Genomic DNA, 22,876 nt, shown 5'->3' on the forward strand with positions numbered 1-22,876 from the left:
CACCCATCTCAAAGTGAGAAAATTAGTCTGGCAGGATAAATTGAACAAGCATTTATGGCAGACAGATAGATGCTTGGTGCTGTGATGGGGCCTATAGGTGGACCACAAAGAAAAGGGTGCAATGGGATCCTTTCCTCTTAGAGAGCTCACAGTTTATGTGGCCCATTGGCCTGCTGGTGTTCTCCAACATCAATGTTCTTTCTTCCTTACCCTCATCCTTTTTTTCTTCCTTCCTATTTCTTGCTTCCTATCTCCCTCTTTTTTACCTTTACTTTCCAGTTTCACAGAAGAGATGCAAAAGGCACTGACTTTTGCCTGAACCCTGATATCTCTCCACAGGACTGGGCTCTAAGCCCCTCATTTCAATGAGGGGCCATGAAGACGGGGGCATCCGGCTGGAGTGCATATCTGGAGGGTGGTACCCAAAGCCCCTCACAGTGTGGAGGGACCCCTACGGTGGGGTTGTGCCTGCCCTGAAGGAGGTCTCCATGCCTGATGCAGACGGCCTCTTCATGGTCACCACGGCTGTGATCATCAGAGACAAGTCTGTGAGGAACATGTCCTGCTCTATCAACAACACCCTGCTCGGCCAGAAGAAAGAAAGTGTCATTTTTATTCCAGGTTAGTTCTCTGCCCTCTGAGACTCGTCGAGTGCATGGGGGATCCTCAGCACACAGATGGAGCCCAGAACGGGGATGGGGGCAGCAGTGTGGGTGAAATGGTCCTGGGCCCTAAGGACCTGGAGGCTGCAGCTGAGCTGAAGCCTTTCCGCTTCTCACAAAAGGAGAATCAAAGTGTCCCAAAACTCAGGAGTAGGAGCCTCTTCTCTGAGGGTAAACCTGTTTTTGTTGTTGTTGTTGTTGTTGTTGTTGTTTTTCCCCCCGATAAGGTCCTTACACTGCTGCAATTTTTTTTTAAGACAAGTTCTTGCTCTGTCACACAGGCTAGCATGCAGTGGCACAATCTTGGCTCACTGCAACCTCCTCCTCCCAGGTTCAAGCAATTCTCATACCTCAGCCTCCCGAAGGCTAGGACTACAGGCACACGCCACCACACCCGGCTAATTTTTGTATTTTTAGTAGAGATGGGGATTTCACCTTGTTGACCAGGCTGTTCTCGAACTCCTGACCTCAAGTGATCCACCTGCCTCAGCCTTCCAAAGTGCTAGGATTACAGGCAGGCGTGAGCCACCATACCCGGCCAGCAATTTTTAGACATTGAAAACAACCATAACACATGGAGGGTGGTGTGGATAAGTGACTCTCTACACTTGGTGTTCCTGTATGCTGTAGCCATCCCTTCCTGTGCAGGGGATTTTCCACAGGACAGAGCTGTGGAAATTCCTTATAGACACACACTCATAATTCATTCAACAAATGGTCAAGAAGCATATCGTATGTTCAAAACACTGTTCTACCAAGGGTAAATCATTGAACAAATTATATTAAGAACTCTTCCCTCAAAAAGTGATTAGTTAACCATATATTCTATCAGATGGTGGTGAACATCTATAGGAAACATTAAGCAAGGAAGGAATAAAGAGGCAATGTGAGACATTGCAATTCTTAACAGAATGGTCAGGGAAGACTTCACTGTAAAGATGGGAATTGAGCCATCCCGTCTGATGGCAAGGAGTCATCAGATGCTTAAGGACTGAGCAACCCAGCTACAGGAAGAGCATATGCAAAGGGCCTGGGGAAGGAACATCTCTGGCAGTTTCCAGGACCCCCAGAAGGTGATGCTGGTGTGGCTGAAATGGAGTGAGTGCAGGAAGTGAAAGGAGATGAATTCACAGAGGCAATGAAAACACATTAAACATGGCATTGTAAGCCACAAACAGTCTTTGGTTTTTAGGGCGAGTGACGTGGAAAGCGTTGGAAGGTTTTGAGCTAAGAAGTATCATGATCACACTAGGGCTGGTCTGTTGAAAATAGACTACAGAAGGTAAGGGCAGAATAAGAAGGAGGGCACCACAGTATTCCAGGCGTGAGTGATGGTAGCTTCAGGCAGGGTGGTGGCTGTGCCGACTCAGTATGACGGGTTAGCTTTATTCATCCTGGTCCTTCCCATGGTGACTGGTTTGCTACCTCTGGGCCTTGGCCCTGGAAGCCACTGAGGTGTCAGCCAGGTGCGAGCCAGCATCACTTTCTCCATCTGAGTTTTCTGAGGGAGAAAGCAAGAGAGCAGGTGGCTGAGGAGCTCTTCAAGTGTGCTCCTAGGGGCACTCTTACCCCAGATGTTCTGTTTCAAACTAAGTGGACATTTCTGGCTGCCTTTTCAGAATCCTTTATGCCCAGTGTGTCTCCCTGTGCAGTGGCCCTGCCTATCATTGTGGTTATTCTGATGATACCCATTGCCATATGCATCTATTGGATCAACAAACTCCAAAAGGAAAAAAAGATTCTGTCAGGGGAAAAGGAGTTTGAACGGGAAACAAGAGAAATTGCTGTAAAGGAACTGGAGAAAGAACGTGTGCAAAAAGAGGAAGAACTTCAAGTAAAAGGTAAAAGAGGCTGAGTATGGTGGCTCATGGCTTGAATCCCAGCACTGTGGGAGGCTGAGGCAGGCAGATCACTTGAGCCCTGGAGTTCAAGACCAGCCTGGGTGATAAAGTGAGACCCTGTTTAATTAAAAAAAAAAAAAGAAAAGAAAAAGAGTAGAAGGACAGTTCACCACCATAGAAAGGACACAGCTCTCCCAGGTACCAGCATACAGAAGAGAGAGGAAATGCACAGCAGCAGCAAGGACTTGGAACTCTCATGTCCTTGGAATGAATCTCTCAGAGCTTTCATTCTTTCACTCTGCCCACCTTGCATTCATTCATCTGGCTACATAAAGTACTAAACGGTTGAGCAAAAGCAAATGTAACAATGTGCTGGTACTGCCCAGCCACCTGATCATACATCATTTCTGGTTTCTGACAGTGCCCTAGGCATGAGGGAAGGGAGATGTTGCTGTTCATAGAAAGGACAGTTCCTGCATTGTTTACTAAAAACCCAACTTCTTTTAGTTCTTCTGTCAAAGACATGATTTTCTTTCTGTTTGTTTTTCAGAGAAACTTCAAGAAGAATTGCGTAAGTTTAGCCTTTCCTTAACTACATGTACAATTTGAGTTCTGCTCAGCAACATCTCATGACATTCGTCTCTGTCTGTCCCTTGCAGGATGGAGAAGAACATTCTTACATGCTGGTGAGTGCCTCTGATGTTCCCTCAGATCTCAGCTTTCTCCACACTAGCCAGCTAACAGGACTCCTTAGAGGAAATGAGCAAGGGGCCCAGGGCAAGTTGGGGACAGCAGGGAACGGGGGTCAGTTCATCAACAGTGTCCCAGCAATGATGCATCATGTCTCTTCTGTCAGGGAATCCCAGCAGCTCTCAGTCCACCCTATGGTTTACATCCCAGGATCCTTTATCTTTTGGAGTAATTTAATGCATGATTACCAGAGGTGTCCCATATATAGTAGCCTTCCTAAGAGTTACATTTCAGTAGTTGTTGTTCTTTGATCCTGGATGAATTTGAAAAAAGACAATGCTATCTTAGCAGCTTATATCCTGGGGATGGTGTAGACTGTGCCAAGTTGAAGACCCATGTAGGGAAGAGGCCAGGAGGGTCCCTAGTAAGCCTGACATAAGGGTGTACCAATAGGTGGCCAGAAATGCCTTTCTGCTCTGAAGAGAACACTAATACTTTGTGTATAGCCTGCCGTGGGAGGGGTTTCAGGTGGGTGGCAGAGCACAGAACCCAATTGCCCACTCCCAGTGAGCACTTTTCATCTTATGATTCAGCCCCTCTGCCCATAAGCACCACAGAATCCAAGCTTTACCAGATACCGTGGCACATGGACCTTTCCTCTTTAGGTGAATTTCAAAATTGCCACTGTCAACTTGGGACAAAATAGCAAATTGTCACAGCCAGACATATTAACTTGGGGAATGGAGGAAATCATTTTAACACAATAGAAAAGTAGACTGAATAAGTAAGAATAAATACAGATGGGAGAGGTCTACAGAATGCCTGGAGTCTGGAGCATTTCTTGTACCTACAGAAGTGATATGTGAAGACATCAGACCCATGTTGTTGAAGCAAAACTGGATGGGAATAGTTACTCCCTATATTTGCCCACAGACCCCTCAGGCAACAGGTTTTCTTTTGGGGACATTTATTCTCCTTCTTCATTATTTGAAGGGTGCCCTTGTCAGTCATTTAAGTCAGTTGTGATCTGGTAAAAGGAACACATAGGACCAATGAAGAGACCCTTTATCCTCCAGGACAGTGTGAAGGGAAAGACTCACCTTAGTTGATCCACTGGGGAGAGGAGGAGCAGGACATAAAGCCTTTGTGCTGGTTTAAGCCAAGTTGGAAAGTTTCTAAGTAAAGAAAATCCCAGAGATCATAGGTCTTCGTTTGGGGTTTCGTTTTGTTTTGTTTTGAGATGATGTCTTGCTCTGTCACCCAGGCTGGAGTGCCATGGCACAATCTGGGCTCACTGCAACCTCTGCCTCCTGGGTTCAAGCAATTCTCGTGCCTCAGCCTCCTGAGTAGCTGGGATTACAGGTGTGCACCACCATGCCCGGCTAATTTTTGTATTTTTAGTAGAGATGGGGTTTCACCATGTTGTCCAGGCTGGTCTCGAACTCCTGACCTCAGGTGATCCACCTGCCTCAGCCTCCCAAAGTTCTGGGATTACAGGCGTGAGTCACCACGCCTGGCCAGAGATCATATGTCTTGAATAGAAAAGGGAACACATCTTAGAATGCTGAGAGAAAGTATAAGAATGATTGATTTTACTTCATTTGCTAAACTTTCCGGATTTCTTAGAGCTCCAATTCTTCTCAAACTGAGAGAACTGCTTCTGTCTCTGGAGAGACAGAAGTGCAGCTTCAGTAATTCTCAGTGTGTGAGCTGCCTAGGATCAGAGAGCCTTCATGGAAGTGGCCACTACGTGGGGATCCCTTCAAAGATATCTGAGACCTCTCTGGGGATCAGGAACCACACAATCCCCAGGGTTCCTGAGACCCCAGGCCTAAACCTGAGACTTCCTCTGCAGTCGATGTGGTCCTGGATCCAGACACCGCTCATCCCGATCTCTTCCTGTCAGAGGACCGGAGAAGTGTGAGAAGGTGCCCCTTCAGGCACCTAGAGGAGAGCGTGCCTGACAACCCAGAGAGATTCAACAGTCAGCCTTGTGTCCTAGGCCGGGAGAGCTTCGCTTCAGGGAAACATTACTGGGAGGTGGAGGTGGAAAACGTGATTGAGTGGACTGTGGGGGTCTGTAGAGACAGTGTTGAGAGGAAAGGGGAGGTCCTGCTGATTCCTCAGAATGGCTTCTGGACCTTGGAGATGCATAAAGGGCAATACCGGGCCGTGTCTTCCCCTGATAGGATTCTCCCTTTGAAGGAATCCCTTTGCCGGGTGGGCGTCTTCCTGGACTATGAAGCAGGAGATGTCTCCTTCTACAACATGAGGGACAGATCGCACATCTACACATGTCCCCGTTCAGCCTTTTCCGTGCCTGTGAGGCCCTTCTTCAGGTTGGGGTGTGAGGACAGCCCCATCTTTATCTGCCCTGCACTCGCAGGAGCCAATGGGGTCACGGTGCCTGAAGAGGGCCTGACACTTCACAGAGTGGGGACCCACCAGAGCCTATAGAATCAATTCCTTGGTCTCACAGCCATGTAGACAAGCCCTGGTCATCTCAGCAGCCACCGCACAACACCCCTGGTGGAAGACACGCCCTCCTCCCCTCTGGTCACACAAGAGAACATCTTCCAGCTGCCTCTTTCACACCCACTCCAGACCTCAGCCCCAGTTTTCTCCTCCTCACTAGGCTGTGTTTTTAGTAGTTCCTTTGCTTGTAACTATGGGATGGGATCCAGGCATAGGGAACTAGTTGTTACACAGCTCCCAGCCAAGAAGAAAGTGTGAGAAGTTGATGGGCAGCAAACCTGCTGTTTAACATCAGGGTGACCACATTAAGCCCAGTATTCCAGTTGGCACCAGAAGATATGGACTTGGAATGAGGCCTACAGGGTTCACCAGGATGTAAGAGGAGAGAGGAATCCACAGGACCACCAGAGAGGAGAGGGAACCAGATAATGCAGATCAGAGATAGAGGAAGTGGAACCAGAGAGCTGGGAGGGACCAAGGTTGTAAGGGTGGCTAAGTCCCACCATAACAGCTAAGGGGACCTGGGAGATGATGGCTCATTTCCACCCAGCCCCAGGATTTCCAGAGCGCACATCCACAGGCCTGGACCTGGGATGAAGATGAATGAAGGACATGGATGCACGTGGATGTGGTTTGGCTCAGGTGTCCCTGCAGTTGGCAAGGAGTCAGTACTCAGTCCCTGAGTGTGGCTGAAATTTGAGGTCCTGGCTGAGCCAAGGAGTAATGGACCAGATCTACCTCAGTATTCAGGTTCAGTGGGGACACCAGTGGCTTCAAACTTCCTGGTTTCATGATATCTTGAGACGCCTTACAAATGATGGAGGATTCCAAAGAGTTTTTGTTTATTTGGGTTAATATTTGTTGGTATTTATGGCATTTGAGATTGAAACTAAGAAATGTTTTAATTTATTACCTTTACAACATTTATTTACATTACATACATACATTTACAACATTTATTAATTTATATTAAAATAGCATGAATAAGCCAATTATAGGTTAATATAAGTAGAATGTTTGTGAAAAATAAGTATGGTATCCAAAGCAAAATAAATTTTATTGTGAAGTGTGGCATTGATTAACTTTTTCCAGATCTAATGTGTGGCTTGAAAGAATATGACTGGATTCTCATATCTGCCTTTATACTCACTCTGTTGAGATATCATAGACTATATAGGCTCAAGAAAATTTTATCCTAGTGACAGAATGAGATTAAAAAGAACAAACTGTGTTTTATTATTAATATGAAAATAAGATTATTAACCTTGCAGGCCCCTTAAAACAGTTCTGGTTAACTGAGACCTTGTCTCTACCAAAAACAAACAGAAAAAATTAGGTGTTGTAGCGCACGCATGTAGTCCCTGCTTCAGGAGACTAAAAAGACTAACTCCAACTCCTTGCTTGAGCCAGGAGTTGGAGTTTGCAGTGAGCTGTGATCCTGCCATTGCACTCCAGCCTAGGCAACAGAGTGAGACTCTGCCTCAAAAAACCAAAACACAGGTCGGGCACGGTGGCTCACACCTGTAATCCCAGCACTTTAGGAAGCCGAGGTGGGTGGATCACCTGAGGTCAGGAGTTCAAGACCAGCCTGGTCAACATGGCAAAACCCCGTCTCACTAAAAATACAAAAATTAGCCAGGCATGGTGGCGGGCACCTATAATCCCAGCTACTCAGGAGGCTGAGACAGGGAATCCTTGAACCCCAGTGGAGTGGAGGTTGCAGTGAGTCAAGATCGTGCTGCTTCACTCCAGCCTGGGTGAAAGAGTGAAACTCCCGTCTCAAACAAAGAGTGGGGGGAATTTATGTCAGAGACCCCCCCCCAACCCTACCCCAGGAATCCTCAAACCATATTTGAGAGTTGGGATAGAGGATTCGGGAAGTAAATCAATGTGATGGTTAATTTTAGGTGTCAACTTGATTGGGTTAAGGAATACCTAGACAACTGATGCAGCATTATTTCTGGATGTGTCTCTGAGGGTGTTTCCAGGGGAGACTGGTATGTGAGTCAGTGGACTGAGTGGAAGAGATCTGCCATCAATATCTTTGGGCACCTTCCAATCAGCTGTGGGCCCAACAGAGCAAAAGGCAGAGGAAAGGTGAATTCTCTCTCTCTCTCTGTCTCTCTGGAACACTCTTCTCTTGCTCTTCAATATCACAACTCCAGGCTCTCCAGCCTTTGGTCTTTGGGACTTATACCAGTGGCCCTGAGGTTCTCAGGCCTTGGGTCTTTGGACTGAGTTACGCCATCAGCTTGGTTCTGAGGCTGTCACACTTTGACTGAGCCATGCTGCCAGAATCTCAGGGTCTCCAGCTTGCAGATGGCCCATCATGGGATTTCTCAGGCTACATAATTGCATGAGCCAATTCCCTTAATAAATGCCCTCTCATGTCTGTATCCCCTATTGGTTCTGTCTCTCTGGAGAACCCTGACTGAAACAATCAGGCATCTAAAATGCTGGCTTAAATGATAGTGTTTTGGATTTTAGACAACTCAGTAATCCAGTTGTAAAACTGGGTTGAACAAAAAGCTTTTTAAACAGTCTGAAATTATATTACTGAAATTACAAATGACACATTATGGGAAGAATCAGGAACATATATTTAAATACCTGATTTGTTAAGGCAGAAAACAGGGTTGTTTATGTGCATGTTTTAGTCTGCCCAGACAGCTATGACAAATATACCAAGACTGAGTCGTTTATAAACAACCAAAAATTTTTTTCTTGCACTCTGGGGGCTGGGAAATGTAAGACCAAGGCACCAGCAGTTTGGTAACTGGTAAGAGCCTGCATCCTTGTTCACAGCCTTTTAAATGTGTCCTTATATGGCAAAGGAGAAAAGTAGATCTTTGGTTTTAGTCCCAAGAAACTGGAAAGATGGGCTGGGCGCGGTGGCTCACACCCGTCATCCCAGCACTTTGGGAGGCCAAGGCAGGTGGATCACTTAAGGTGAGGAGTTCGAGACCAGCCTGGCCAACATGGTAAAACCCTGTCTGTACTAAAACCCAGGAGGTGGAGGTTGCAGTGCACCACTGCACTCTAGCCTGAGTGGCAGAGTGAGACTCTCAAAAAAGAAAAGAGAGAGAAGGAAGGAAGGGAAGAAGGAAGGAAGGAAGGAAAAGTAACTGGAAAGATGAAGTTGTTAATTTCTGAGATGGGGAAACGGAGAGACAAGGAGCAAGAAGGGAGTGGTGCAGAACCAAAGGTTCAGTTGTGGATACATTAAGGTTGAGGAGTCTATTAGAGAGGCACATGGAGATGCAGAGTAGTCCATTGAATAACCAAGAGTCCAGGTGAGACCTCAAGGCTGGAGATAGAGATTCCATACTCAACTTTCCTATATGTTTGAAGAGTTTCATGATACACTGTAGTGGGTAGAGGGAAGAATTGTATTTTGTTATTAATAACAGTCCTGAATATCATTGGCTTTGACAAAATGAGGACTTCTTTTCATGTCAATAAATATGGATGGTGGCCATCAAGGGCTGATCTGAGAGCTTGAAATGTCATACATGCCCCAGCTTAGTTCTGTCTTTATTTTCTTCTGTCTTAGCATGTGGCTTGCATCTTCAATGTTGCCTCATGGTCACAAAAGGGCTGCCCAGCTCCAAAGTCCATATTCTAGATAAGAGGAAGTAGAAAGTAAGGGGAGTGTAAGGGTCTACCAGCTGTTTTAGCCTCCCCTTAAATAATCTGATAAACTTCCACCCTCAAGCAATTGGCTCAAACTTAGTCCCTTGGCTTCCCCTGTCTACAAATGAGATGGACACCTTGCAATAAGAAAATGGGATTTTATTACTGAGAAAAGTAGATCTGGTATTGAACAAGCAGCCAGCCAACTCTACCACAGAGCCTAAATTCAAACTGTTGTAGTATCATTTTCTACCAGCCAAGGTTTCAGCTAGGTCCTAGGAGTTTTAATTACTTTAAGGGTCTGTTTTATAACATAAACAAATGATAGGCCTTTATATTTTATTTGTGACCCAACTAAAGTTGCAAGTGCTAGTGATACAGGATTTTTATTTGTCACTTTGCAAGCAGGGGACCTCTGGCCAGCAACACCCCACCCAAGCCTCGCTTGGCTAAACTGGCATGCCCCAGCTCACCTGTTATAGCTTATACCCACGTTCAGCAGTTCCTGAGCTCTTGTACCATGCCCAAGAAGAATGAGGATACACTAGACGTTGAAGGGTGAGGAGGGCTGAGAAGAATTTTATCAAGCGACTGAACAGCTCTCAGCAGAGAGGGGATGCTGGCACCCCTACCTGAAGGCAGGAAAGCTCCCCCTGTGTGGCTGGGTCCAGGCCTGTTTTATGGACTCAGAATGGGAAGTGTGTGCTGAATGGTTTGTGAGTATGCAAAAAAGGTTAAAGTGAAGACACCACTCAAAGATGGCCACAACAGTGTAAAAAAAACAATTAGGAAAGGGTGGGTATATGGAAAGTAGTTGAAGGGTGAGGACCAATCAGAGGAAAGTGCACCAAACAGGAAGACAAGTTCTCAACAAGTTCTCAATCTGGGCTGAGGATTTACCTTGTAGTTTGGCTTTCAGGCTTTAAACTGTCTTCAGCTTGGAGGTGGGGTATCACTGGGGACCCATTGCTACCTGCCTAGGCATCTGACTGCCTCCTGTCTGCTATCACTAGGTCCCAAGGTTTGTAGCAAGGACCCCTTACAAAGACATCCCCCACAGTCTACCCAAAGGTTAACCTTAGAACATATTTCATTGTCAGAGTGAGAAACAAATACACATGAAAACACCGTATGGCACAAATAAGGAGCAAGAGGTGAAGAAAGCTTCAGTCACACCCAAAATAATTTTGTGAAAAATATAAAATATGCAGTTATAGACAGCACTAACTCTGGATACCAGAAAATTCTATAATTTGGTAATGGATCTGAGACCTGAATTTTGGAGGTACTAAAATAGATGCGATAAATCTAGTTTTCATTGTGTTCATACTTTCATTTGGCTCTGTGGTAAAAGATGATAATATCCAAAACAAAAGATGATAATATCCTCCATGTAACAATTACATGCAAGGGGATGTCTGCAAACTGCCACAGTATCATTTTAATTAATACCTATCTTCTCTTCTTAAAATCTTTTCATTTTTCCACTCAGTTCTCCTGATATTTCTGTTATGATATAAAAGACAGCTGAATGTGAAGAAACACTGATTGTACATGTAACACACACATTAATGATTCAAATATGTAAACACAGAGAGCTGCAAACACTTTGAGAGGTAGGGCTGAAACTTTTCGTCAATGTGTACAATTCAATATCGTTTCAGTTTTCATTCTAACCGTCCCCAGTGGCTTCTGCCCAGCAACTGATGAGAAATGGTACCTCTGAGCCAATCAAAACACAAATTCCTACAAAGAGGATTCTCTTAGTGTTTCTCGGACCGAGTGTACAGCACATGCTTTCTTTTCCTTTATTCTGGATCAGAGAATCTTAACTATAGCAGAAATAATTGTGTTAAATTAAACTAAATTTGGTATGAGATATGTATACATTTAGCCTGAGGGATGGCTCTTTACTTGAGTCCTTAAATAATGAACTGCAACCTAACTTAGTATGTAAACTAACTGAAAGCTTAAGGCATGGGAGTATACTTTTGTAACAAATAGCTGAGTCTCAGCCAATCCCAGTAGCCGAACTTCAGTCGGCGGCAGTCAACCCTGCAGCCAAGTGATCAGACTATGTTCAAATAAGGCCAACTCTGAGCTGTAACCAATTAAGCTGTTTCTGTGTGTCACTTCCCTTGTGGAATGGAGCTCACTGAACCTCTCTGATGGCTGCCCGATCGTTCTGATGGTTTGCAAATTGTTCTTTGTTCAAATTAAACCCTGCTAAATTTAATTTGTCTAAAGTTTTTATTAACAACAGAAAACTATTGATTACCTTTTTTTGTGGGCTATGATTTTCAGATAGGAATATTAAGGAGTAAGTGGGGAAAATTGCTTAGAGCCAGGGCTACAAGGCCTGGAAGAAAAGGGACTGAAAAGCTGAGAGGGGAACTGGCACAGAGAAAGGGGTGAGGATGGAGAGGGTAGAATGCAAAGAGTAAGGACCTGAAGAGGCTGAGATTTGGCTGAAGAGGGACAACCTGAATAGAGAAACCTTCCAACTGCATGTTCTTAGGAACTAATTACAGTCAGAAAGGAGCAAAGACTCCTTTTTTTTTTTTTGTCAGACAGAGTCTCACTGTCGCCCAGGCTGGAGTGCAGTGACACAATCTCGGCTCACTGCAGCGTCCGCCTTCCCAGCCAAGCACTTCTCTGGCCTCAGCCTCCGGAGTAGCTGGGAATACAGGCATACGCCACCACACCTGGCGAATTTTTTGTATTTTTAATAGAGACGGGGTTTCACCATGTTGGCCAGGCTGGTCGGCCAGGCTGGTACTGAACTCCTGACCTCAAGTGATCCACCCACTTTGGCCTCCCAAAGTGCTGTGATTACAGGCATGAGCCACTGCCCCCAGCCAGGAGACGAAAAGACTCCTAAAATATCTCCTGGTTATGTTTAGGAACGTATTCCAAAAGGTTCTAAAAAGAGATGTGCCTTAAAGATTCATATGTATATTGTAAATTTTCAACTCCATATTTTCTAGATGTCCCCAACATCCCCACAACAGCCTGTCAACACCCTTCCCAGGTGACCAAGTACACCAGTGCAACAGGGCTGGTTCCTGCCTGCTTGCCCTTGCTTAACTGTGACCTAGTGACCTCCTCCCATCTTTTGATCTTTATTCCTCTAGTTCACTTCCTTTGTCACTATCTCTCCACCCACACCTACTTGCCTTAATCACCTTAACAGCAAAGGCTGAATTACTGTAAACAAAAGGAGTCTGTCTTTTTAGTGCATGAGTCCCCAAATTTGTATATATGAATATGCAATGAACCCCAGGATACTAAGCTTCACTTAAGGATTTTTTCCTACAAGGACTCAGCTGTCACATTTGGGGGCATTTTGTTTTGTTTTGTGAATGTTTAACCAAGCTAATGGAGGAACTATTGGTACAATGAACTCAAAAAATGTACAGGATCAGCAGGGCATAGTGGCTCACGCCTGTAATTTCAGCACTTTGAGAGGCTGAGTTGGGAGGATCACTTGAGCCCAAAAGTTCAAGATCAGACTGGGAAACATAGTGAGACTTCATCTCTAAAAAATTAAAATAAAATAAAATAAATATAAGGAAAAAAGAAAAATGTACTGGATTGAGGGGAAAAATTTATGATGCAAACAGAAGAGCATTTATGATTGAAGTGAGAGAAGGATAATGGGGGAGGATGGTGAAAGAACATCAATCTAAATTTATATTTAAATTTACATGAATCCAGTGCAGGCAGCATCTCAGGGGAGGGAGGAGTCTATTTTTCTGTTGATTTCCTGGGCTAAATTCCTGACTGACTCATTGCTGAAAGTAAATAACATATTATTATAGTTGAAAGATTTTTTTTTAGTGTAGTGATTTCAAACTGTGCTCATTTATATGCAACCCATGAACGCCTCCCTTCTCCTATGTCTCCTTTTGAGTTGTAGGGCCAGTTTGAAGTTTTATATGTCATTTACCAAACTTAGGGTGGTGAGTGGGTGCTGATGGCAGCCTGGTTTGAAAATCTCCACTGGAGAGAAGACACAGCAGGATTCAGATGCAAATGACCAGAGCACTCCAAGTTGGAAAGAACTGCTGAGCGGGTCTGTAGAGCCCATCGCTCTCTCCTGTCCATTCATCAGCTAGGCTGAAGCTCCTGACAGACTCACACCAGTATCTTGCTGCTCCAGGAAGGTCGAAGATGGCAGTTTTCCCAAACTCCGGCTTGCCCAGATGTCTGCTCACCCTCATTCTTCTCCAGCTGCCCAGGCCGGTTTCAGGTAGGTCTCTCTCTCTGGCCTGCAGAGTTAAAACATCTCAATAAATATAAAGTATAAAAAGAAGCTGGAGCCCAACCGCTTCGGCACATGTTCACAGGATCTCCTGGGGCTGTGTCACAAGCCACTGGGCACTCATATCTGGCTGAGAATAAATCTCTTGCAATATTTTACAGAGTTTGACTCTTTTTGTTTGACAAAATAAATTCAACTCATAACGCCTGAGTTTGGGCTCTGGGCTGTGGAGTTGTCTGGAAATGGGTGCTGGGCTCCCACTGCTGCCTTTCACTCAAGGCCCCCAGATATAGCAACCATCTCTTAGTATGTAAAGATCTGATCTCAAATCATCAGGAGCTTCCAGGTTATTTCATTTTTCTTTTTTTCTCTTCTTTTCACCGATGTTTGATGTCCAGGTTATGTCTAAGGTGACAGAAAGAAGCAGAACACTTTCTTGTGCCTGACTGATCAGTTGATGTTTTGTAGGCGATAGGATTCAGATAGTAGCAGTCCTCCAGTGCGTCCTTCCCACTCTCGTTTTCTTCCTCCTCCTCCTCACATCTCAGCCCCAGAGGCCTATTGAAGAATTTCTATTCATTTTACAAAGAAGCTCCTGAGATTTTTATGTTAGTTTTGTCTTTTTATTTTCCTCCTTCTTCTTCTTCCTCTTTTTCTTCTTCCTCTTCTTCACACCACTATACAAAGGAGGAAGTTTAGTTTTGTCTTTTACTTTAAATTACACAAGGTTTTTTTTTCTTTCTCTCTCTGTCTCTTTATTATTTTAAATTGTTTGTAGAGATGGAGTCTCGCTATGTTCCCTAAGGCTGGTCTCGAACTCCTTAGTTGGCTCAAGTGATCTTCCTGCATTGGCCTCCCAAAGTGCTGGGATTACAGGTGTGAGCCACCATACCCAGCTGATTTTCTCTTTAACCTGGCAATGACTCTTGTTTCTGTTTTATTATAGAATGGAAACTGGCTCGATCTTGTGCAGGTCAGTGGCTGGGCACTGCTCTGGGTGCTGAGATTTAACCTCTGAGGTATCCAAAGACCTAAAATAAGTGGAAATGAAAAATGCTGATACCCTTTTAGTGATGAACACAGAGATTTTAAGTTGTGGGAAAAAAAAAAAAAGAAAGAAAGCCTAATACTTCCTTGGAACACAGAGAGGGGCTTTGGAAGATGGCCAAGAGTCCAGCTTCCTGTGAGATTATCTCACGAGGCATTACAAGCCCTGGGCACAGTCAACTCTTAACATCACCCTCTGGCTGCTGGTGACAGAGGGAGCCTGGGGGAATGGAGACCCCTGAGCAGGCCAAACAGCCCTCCCCCTGAGGAGACCTGTCAACTCCTACAGCAGTGCTCTGTTTCTTAGAAGCAAAAATAGTCCTGTAACCATAACACTCACCAATGGTCAGACTTTTTGTTTCTGTCTTTCTCTCCAGTTGAAGTGACTCTGGACCCAAACATAGCCCTCCCTCACCTCTTTCTTTATTAGGATTCAAATCTGTTTGACTGGAAGATTCATGTCAGAAACTGCCTGAAAAACCAGAGAGATGTGACTCCTGGCCCTGTGTGCTAGGCCTGGAAGCCTTCACCTCAGAGAGACATTACCAGGAAGTGGAGGTGGGAGATGGGAAATAATGGTTGGTTGGAGTCTGTAGGAAGAAAATTCTCCTTGCTCTTAAGAATGGGATCTGGGCTGTGGAGTCATCTGTAAATGGGTACTGGGCCCTCTCCCCACTCAAGACCCGTCTCTTCTTGTCAGATCCCAGCCCCCTGGTTGAGATTTTCCTGGACTATGAAGCAGGAGGCATCTCCTTCTACAACATGAGTGACAGAACCCCTTATCTATGCTTTCCCCAAAGGCTCTTTCTCTGGCTCCCTTCAGCCTTTATTCTTCTTGTGGTCATGCGATAAAAAGCCCCTGACCACCTGCCCAATTGTTGATGGACTTTCAGGAGGTCACAGTCTTGTGAAGCCTGGGGCCTAAGGAGATTCTGTTGTCCAGAATTCAGAAAATTCTGCCTCCAGAAATACAAATATGCTCTTTTCTAAACAAGTGACAACACAATGTAGCCATAGGCTCCCTTAAGCAGCCACCTCATGTCAACTAATAGTCTTTGCTCTCTAGCCTCTCTCCTCCAAAGTCCATTTCCTCTCCTGAGGCTTCAGCTATTACTGTCAGACCCTCAGTTACTTCTGATGAACAGGGATTAGGCTTGAGAAAATGGAGATGCATCTAGATTGGCAGATATGGGGGACTTCTTAATGTGCTTTTATTGCTGCCTTATCTCTGAAAACAGGTTCTGGGAGTTTGGGAATAAGTCTGAGGGCATATAAAGGATTGAGACTGAGTGACTTAGGAGTGTGAGAGGAAATATCTTGGTGTTGACAACAGGGTTGATGTGGAGGGGTATTCTCTATGTTATGCATGTAAAAAGAAAAAAAGGAAAAAAAATCATTACTGGGAAAGAAAACACCCCAAGCTGAAGTCCAAGAAAGGTACACAGAAGAAACACAGAAACAGTTGTGTTAGCAGAAGATGACATGAAACCCAGCTGACAGTGAAATTAGGAAGTTGCCTTGGAATTTCAAGAACTTGCATTCTCAAGTTTCTGGTTCTGTGTCCAACAGAGCAGCAAAATCCAGCACTTCATTTGAGTCTCCGTATCATGCTAACAGAAAGACAAGGGGTCGGGAGATGCAGGGATGAGGAGGAGCTCAGGAGTGACAGTGTTGAAGAGATTCTGAGCAGAACTCCACAGTGATCTGTGTAACTGATATCCAACCCTGATCCCTCCATCTTCTGCCTGTCCAACCCTTGCTTATATCTCAATGTAACTTCACTTCATTGTGTCCAAGAAGTTCTCTGATCTTCTCTTCCCCTGTGGATTTAGCAACCCTCCATTTTAGAGGCATTTTCAGGAATCTTTTTGCAATGCATCATCTCTATGAAAGCTCAGCTTCCTGCTCCCCAGGCCGATTTAGCCTAACATCCCTGGGCTACACCACTCCGACAGACATGCTGTCAAATTAGTCACCATCTTTCACACAGCCCATCCCCAGCCCACCCTTCACATATACAAAACCTCTTCTACCTACAGATTGTGTTTCTGTAATAGGAATTAGCTCATGTGCTTTTTGTTAATCCTGGAATTATGACAGCATTATAATGTCGGTGTTCCTTTTACTCATACTCAATTTTCTCCCAAATTAATGTTTTATGCCATTGAGGAAGAGTTATTTGAGTACAAAATACACCAGTAGCTGAGCTCAGAAAACCACAGAGAAATGCACTAGCATATGTAATGCCTTTTTGCCCCATGGTTTTCCTTTTGGCTTAAAAGAAACACAAGACCATAGCTTTGTAGATCACATTTTGTACAAAGATGACAACTTCTCCACCTTTAGCCTGTTGTCACAATGTTACTCAGCCCTTACTCCTGTTGGTGTCCTAGAGCCAGCCAGCTTGCACCAGTTTAGGAGAGGTGATTGTTAAATTTTCAGGAAAGTAGTGAGCAAAAATCACTCATAGTAGGAGTATTTACACCACAGAAATTGCCAGACAATACTAAACAAGGCATTTCTTCCTGCATACGATTTATTAGCCCACCATTGCTTTGTTCCCAAATTCAGCAAACTCATCTTTTTGGTATACTTCTTTTTGAGATGGAGTTTTGCTCTTGTTGCCCAGGCTAGAGTGCAATGGTGCGTTCTCGACTCATCGCAATCTCCGCCTCCCAGATTCAAGTGATTTTCCTGCCTCAGCCTCCCGAGTTGCTGGGATTGCAGGCATGTGCCACCATGCTTGGCTAATTTTGTATTTTTAGTAGAGACGGGGTTTCTCCATGTTAGTCAGGCTGGTCTCAAACTCCCGACCTCAGGTGATCCGCCTGCCTCGGCCTCCCAAAGTGCTGGGATTACAGGTGTGAGCCACCACACCCAGCCAGTATACTTCTTTCTATTAAGCCACATTCACCTACCTTCAGGTAAAGCCCTACATTTACTATTCAACATGTTTAGTTATTAGGAGTTTGGGTAACTGTGCTAAAAGTATCACTATCATTGATGTTTTTATTAGTGTTCTTTTTTTCTCTTTTTAAGGGTTTTTATGGACAATTTGGTGGGCATTAGGGAATGGGTGCTGCTGATTGGTTGGCTTTATTAGTGTTTTGGAAACAAACCTGCATGGGTTTTTAGTTGTCTAAGCCCAACTCTATTTTTTTGTAAGCCCTGGTGTTTTTGTTGCATGATTTTGCAGAATTCAAGGTGTTTGTTGTTTTTTTTTTCCAGGAAAATAATATGTTGGGTTATTGCAGAACACATACTTTATTTTCTCTAAAATCCCATAAATGCTTGGTTCCAGAATTTCAAGCATCGTTTTTTTGTTTTTGTTTTTGTTTTTTTTGTAGAGATGAGGAAGTTGAGGCCAAGAAAAGTGAAAGTATTTAGTTAAAAACACATAGTAAGTAACTGAGCTGCAAGTAAACCAGTCTCCCAGCTATTCATGCAGTAAAATGACTGAACTACAAATGGGAATGAGAACAGATTAAACTAATCTGGAGCCAGAGTTGTCAGAAAGTTCTCTAGGGAAATCCATGAGCATGTCCCCATTGGTTCAAGGATTTCTTATGCAGAGGGAGAGAAATAATGTGATTTCTCTCACATGAACTCAGGGGCCAACTTTGGATAGAACTGAAAGCTGTACCTGAGAAACAAAGAGAAATATTCCTTCCTCCTTCATTTTATACTATTTCCAGCACCAAAACCTTTTCTTCTCTCTGCCTGCCCCCTTCCACACAAACTGTCCAACTCCATTCTCATTTCCCCACTGAGGTGGATGCTGTGGTGCCCTGCCCTGGTCACTCCGTGTTGGACTGAGACACACAATCAACCAGCTGCAGAGAGTGTTGGTGGCTCAGGGCCCTCAGCTGACTCCATACCATGAATTGTTAAAGAGCCAAAGAGAGCCCTGTTGCCCAAGGTTATTCCACCTCTCAGTGAGTGGACCATATCCAATGACTGGAAAACATAGGTGTAAAGGTCCTGGACCCCTTGCACAAGGTACACAACTCTGAAGGGTCACCCCAGTTCCAGAGTTAATTGTGAGACTGCATTATATTTCAACTTCTCCTTCTGTCTATCCTCTTTCCTTAACTTCCTCAAGGTATTGATGCTGAGGGGCTCTCCAGTGGATGTCCTATAGTCTATTTCTCTGGAACCACCAAAGACAGGGATTCTCAAAAGTGTGGTCTGACCCTAAGATTCTTTCAGGGGATCCATGAGGTGAAGACTTTTTTTTTTTTTTTTTTTTTTTTTTTTTGAGATGGAGTCTCACTCTGTCACCCAGGCTGGAGTGCAATGGTACGATCTCAGCTCACTGCAACCTCTGCCTCCTGGGTTCAAGCTATTCTCCTGTCTCAGCTTCCCAAGTAGCTGGGACTGCAGGTGTACACCACCACTCCTGCCTAATTTTTATATTTTTAGTAGAGATGGAGTTTCACCATATTGGTCAAGCTGGTCTCAAACTCCTGACCTCAGGTGATCCACCCATCTCTGCCTCCCAAAGTGCTGAGATTACAGGTGTGAGCCACCACACCTGGCCAAGACAATTTTTATAATGATACTAAAATGTTATTTGTGGCTGGGCATGGTGGCTCGTGCCTGTAATCCCAACGCTTTGGGAGACCAAGGCAGGCAGATCACTTGATGCCAGAAGTTTGAGACCAGCCTGGGCAACATGGTGAAACCCCGATCTCTACAAAAAATACATAAAATTATCTGGGCATGGTGGTGAGTTCCTGTAGTCCCAGCTACTCAGGAGGCTGATGTGGGAGGATCACCTGAGCCTCGGAAGTCGAGGATGCAGTGAGCCATGATCACGCCTCTACACTCCAGCTTGGGTGACAGAGTGAGAACTCTGTTTCAAAAAAAAAAGAAGCGAGAGGATCACTTGAGCCCAGGAATTCAAGACCAGCCTGGACAACATAGTGAGACCCCCATCTCTATTTTTAAAAATAAATAAATAAATTTTTTTTAAGTTATTTGCCTCTTTTACTCACATACTCTCACATGTGTGCATTGGAGTTTTCCAGATGTTGAAGACATGATGACATCATCCCTCTGACACCTACTGGAATGTATGTCACAATGTGTATTATTGTGTTTAAAATGCTGTGTTTTAAGGGCCGGGCATGGTGGCTCACACCTGTAATCCCAGCACTCAGGGAGGCCGAGGCAAGCCGATCACTTGAGCCCAGGAGTCAGACCTGGCCAACATGGTGAAACCTTGTCTCTATGAAAAATAAAAAAAATAGCCAGACATGGTGGTGCGTGCCTGTAATCCCAGCTACCAGGAAACTGAGGCAGGAGAATCACTTGAATTTGGGAGGCGGAGGTTGCAGTGAGCCGAGATTGTACCACTACACTCCAGCCAGGGCAACAGAGCGAGACTCTGTCTCATTTAAAAAAAAAAAAAAAAAAACCTGTTTTATTTATTTATTTGAGACAGGGTCTCAATCATTCGCCTAGGCTGGAGAGCAGTGGTGCCATCTAGACTCACTGCAACCTTCACCTCCCAGGCTCAAGTGATGTTCCTGCCTCAGCTTCCCATGTAGCTGAAATTACAGGTGCATGCCACCACACATAGCTAATTTTTGTATTTTTTTGTAGAGACAAGGTCTCACTATGTTGCCCAGGCTTGTCTTGAACTCCTGAGCTCAAGCGATCCACCCACCTTGGCCTCCCAACGTGCTGGAGTTACAGATGTGCACCACCACACCCAGCCCAGTTTTAATTTTTAAATGCTAAGTGTTGATAGATATAACTCACATAAATAAAAACTCTCTGGGATTCTCAATTATTTTCAAGAGTATAAGAAGGTCATGAGACCAAAACATCTGAGAATTGCTGCTCTAAGATAACCAAATCTACCCTGGGAGGAAAAGGCTGAGGTTTTAAAGCACAAGTTATTTTCAAATTATATTTTTAGACATTAAACACGTGTGCATGCACGCACACACACACACACACGTAGAGAAGTCAGTGAGAATGGTTAAGTGAGGACTTCTGAAAATCCCTCCCTCCATAAAAGCAATAAACACTGGCAAAGATTGGCAGAAAAGGCCAGGTGCAGTGGCTCACGCCTGTAATCCCTGCACTGTGGGAGGCCAATCAACTGAGGTTGGGATTTCGAGACCAGCCTGACCAACATGGAGAAACCCCATCTCTACTAAAAATACAAAATTAGCCAGGCATGGTGGTGCATGCCTGTAATCCCAGCCACTCAGGAGGCTGAGGCAGGAGAATCTCTTGAACCCAGGAGGCAGAGGTTGCAGTGAGCCAAGATCGTGCCATTGCACTCTAGCCTGGGCAACAAGAGTGAAACTCCATCTCGAAAAAAAAAAAAAATTGCCAGAATCAACTTTCTCAGAACTCTGTAAATTAACCTAAGGCTTGCAGCAATCAGAGTGAATTTTATTCAAGAAAAATGGCTGAACCTCAGTAAGAACAGTAAGTTTTATAGGCATTTTAACATGTCCTATTACACTACCACCACCCCACCACAGCTCTGCAGTAGCCTAGAAACCACCCCACAATCACAGTGAAAAACAGCGCCTGACAGTCACTGGAGGGAATAGAAAGGGGTTGGGGCTCCTTCAAAACCCCATTCCTAGAGAATTGTCATTACTAGACCTGCCTGGTTGTTCCTTGTGTAGGGGAGGGAAAAATCTGCCTCTCTCTACCCCTCTAGGTTATTTGGCTAGGCTATTAATTAAATTGATCTAAAACAGATTAACAGGAGAAAAACCATTTTAATTACATGCGTATGTACAGGAGTCCCTCAAATCTCAAAATATGAGACTCAAAGAAGGGCCGGATGATTGAAGTTAATATAGCATCCTGAGCTACAGAAAGGAGGAGGTCAGGGCTTCTGGGAAATGATGGAGACAAATTATGGGATGGTGAGAGAAGAAAATGTATGGTGAGTAAAGGTTACCTTGTTACAGATAAAAGTTCCCCAAGTGGTAAAACTTGTCTCAAAGCAGTTCTCTTCCTGGTATAAATACCTCTACTAGTAAAAATTTCTTTTATAGATGTAAATTTTTCCTTACAAAAGGGGTGTTTTATAATTCATTTTAGACAGTTGAGGGGAAGGCAAGGAGATTTTTCTATGTTGGCTGGTCTTTAATTTCTTTTAGCTCAAAAAGATCAGTATGCCAGGGTGGCATATTTTGAGATGACATATTCTGGTCTCCTGCACTCATATTTTTGGATGGTGTGTCCTGAAACTCAGCACCCAGAAGACGTCACTTGCAAGCTTTGTCCTTATTTGATCTGACTCAAAGCTCACCAAGTGTGAACAGGGTTTTCTCTGGGAGCATTTGTTGACAATAACCAGTGACAATTGTTTAACATCACAGCTGTCTGAGATGGTGGGTAATCATTGGAGCAAACAATAACTAAAAAGCTTAATAGGAAAGGCTGAGGAGTGAAATATATACAGAGGGCTTTGAAAATCTCTGACGTATTTCTTGGATTCTAGAAGTCCACACATATACATAGGGTTGTGCACATGCCCAGGGCTGTATGTGTGCCCTGGAAAGACCTGAGAAGGCCCTAAGTTCTCACTCTAGCTGATCTTGAGGCTCTGTGTGGCCTCATCCTTCACAGGATGGGGACCCACTGCCACCACCACCAAATTCCTGGTCTCAGAGTCATGTAGAGAGGGCCTGGCCATCTTGACTACCACAGCACAGCACACTCTACCCCATGCCTGGTGGTAAATGAGCTCTTCCCTCTGGTCGTATAAAAGGACCTCTTCCAGTTGCCGCATTGACATCCATTTTAGGCCCCAAACCCACCTCTCTTCCCGATTAAACTGTTGCCTTAGTAGCTCATTAGCTTATAACCATAGGGCGAAGTCCCGTCTCAGGGAAACTATTGCTGCCACAGGGTTGTCAACCAAGGAGAAAAGTGTGAGAAAATGACATGTTGTAAACCACTTGCTTTAACATCAGGGTGGCACATTCAACCTAATGCTTGATTGACACTGTACGCTTGGACTTACAGTCCTCTCTCTCTATATATATAGAGAGAGAGGGGGGTGGGGGGAGAGAGAGAGAGACAGAGAACTATGGGGCCTCCTAAGGAGAAGAGGAAACCACAAATGAAGGTCAGAGACAGAAGTGGATAGAAAGCTGGGAGAGGGAAACAGCTGTGAGCCTGATTAAATTCCACCATGACAGCTATGAGGCCCAGGAGCTGACAGCCCATTTCCACCCAACCTCAAAGATTTCCAGTCCACACTGGAAATCTCCAGGCCTAGA

General features: G+C 44.6%; 1 protein-coding gene and 1 long non-coding RNA gene across 6 annotated transcripts in view; one reads left to right on the forward strand and one right to left on the reverse strand.

Moving 5' to 3' along the window:
- The window catches only part of BTN2A1 (butyrophilin subfamily 2 member A1), an 18,623-nt gene extending 4,902 nt beyond the window's left edge, over positions 1-13,721 (forward strand). Inside the window, exons 4-8 of one of the 5 annotated variants that reach the window (XM_014345237.4) lie at positions 340-621; positions 2,282-2,503; positions 3,054-3,074; positions 3,163-3,189; positions 13,260-13,721. In XM_014345237.4, the coding sequence (XP_014200723.2) occupies positions 340-621; positions 2,282-2,503; positions 3,054-3,074; positions 3,163-3,189; positions 13,260-13,267 (560 nt within the window). In that variant the 3' untranslated portion in view covers positions 13,268-13,721. Of the gene's footprint in view, positions 1-339; positions 622-2,281; positions 2,504-3,053; positions 3,075-3,162; positions 3,190-4,819; positions 6,740-13,259 lie in introns of those variants that run through there. The other 4 variants (XM_034961610.3, XM_014345236.4, XM_003804417.6 and 1 more) reach the window with 4 other exon arrangements.
- On the reverse strand, positions 9,040-14,596 carry LOC130541583 (uncharacterized). The gene is made up of 2 exons (XR_008955650.2): positions 13,251-14,596; positions 9,040-9,289 (listed from the first exon to the last, which is right to left on the reverse strand). It is a non-coding gene; the product is annotated as an uncharacterized LOC130541583 (long non-coding RNA).
- Between the last annotated feature and the right edge of the window lie 8,280 nt (positions 14,597-22,876).

This window comes from Pan paniscus, chromosome 5 (assembly GCF_029289425.2).
Source record: "Pan paniscus chromosome 5, NHGRI_mPanPan1-v2.0_pri, whole genome shotgun sequence".
Classification (NCBI taxonomy): domain Eukaryota; kingdom Metazoa; phylum Chordata; class Mammalia; order Primates; family Hominidae; genus Pan; species Pan paniscus.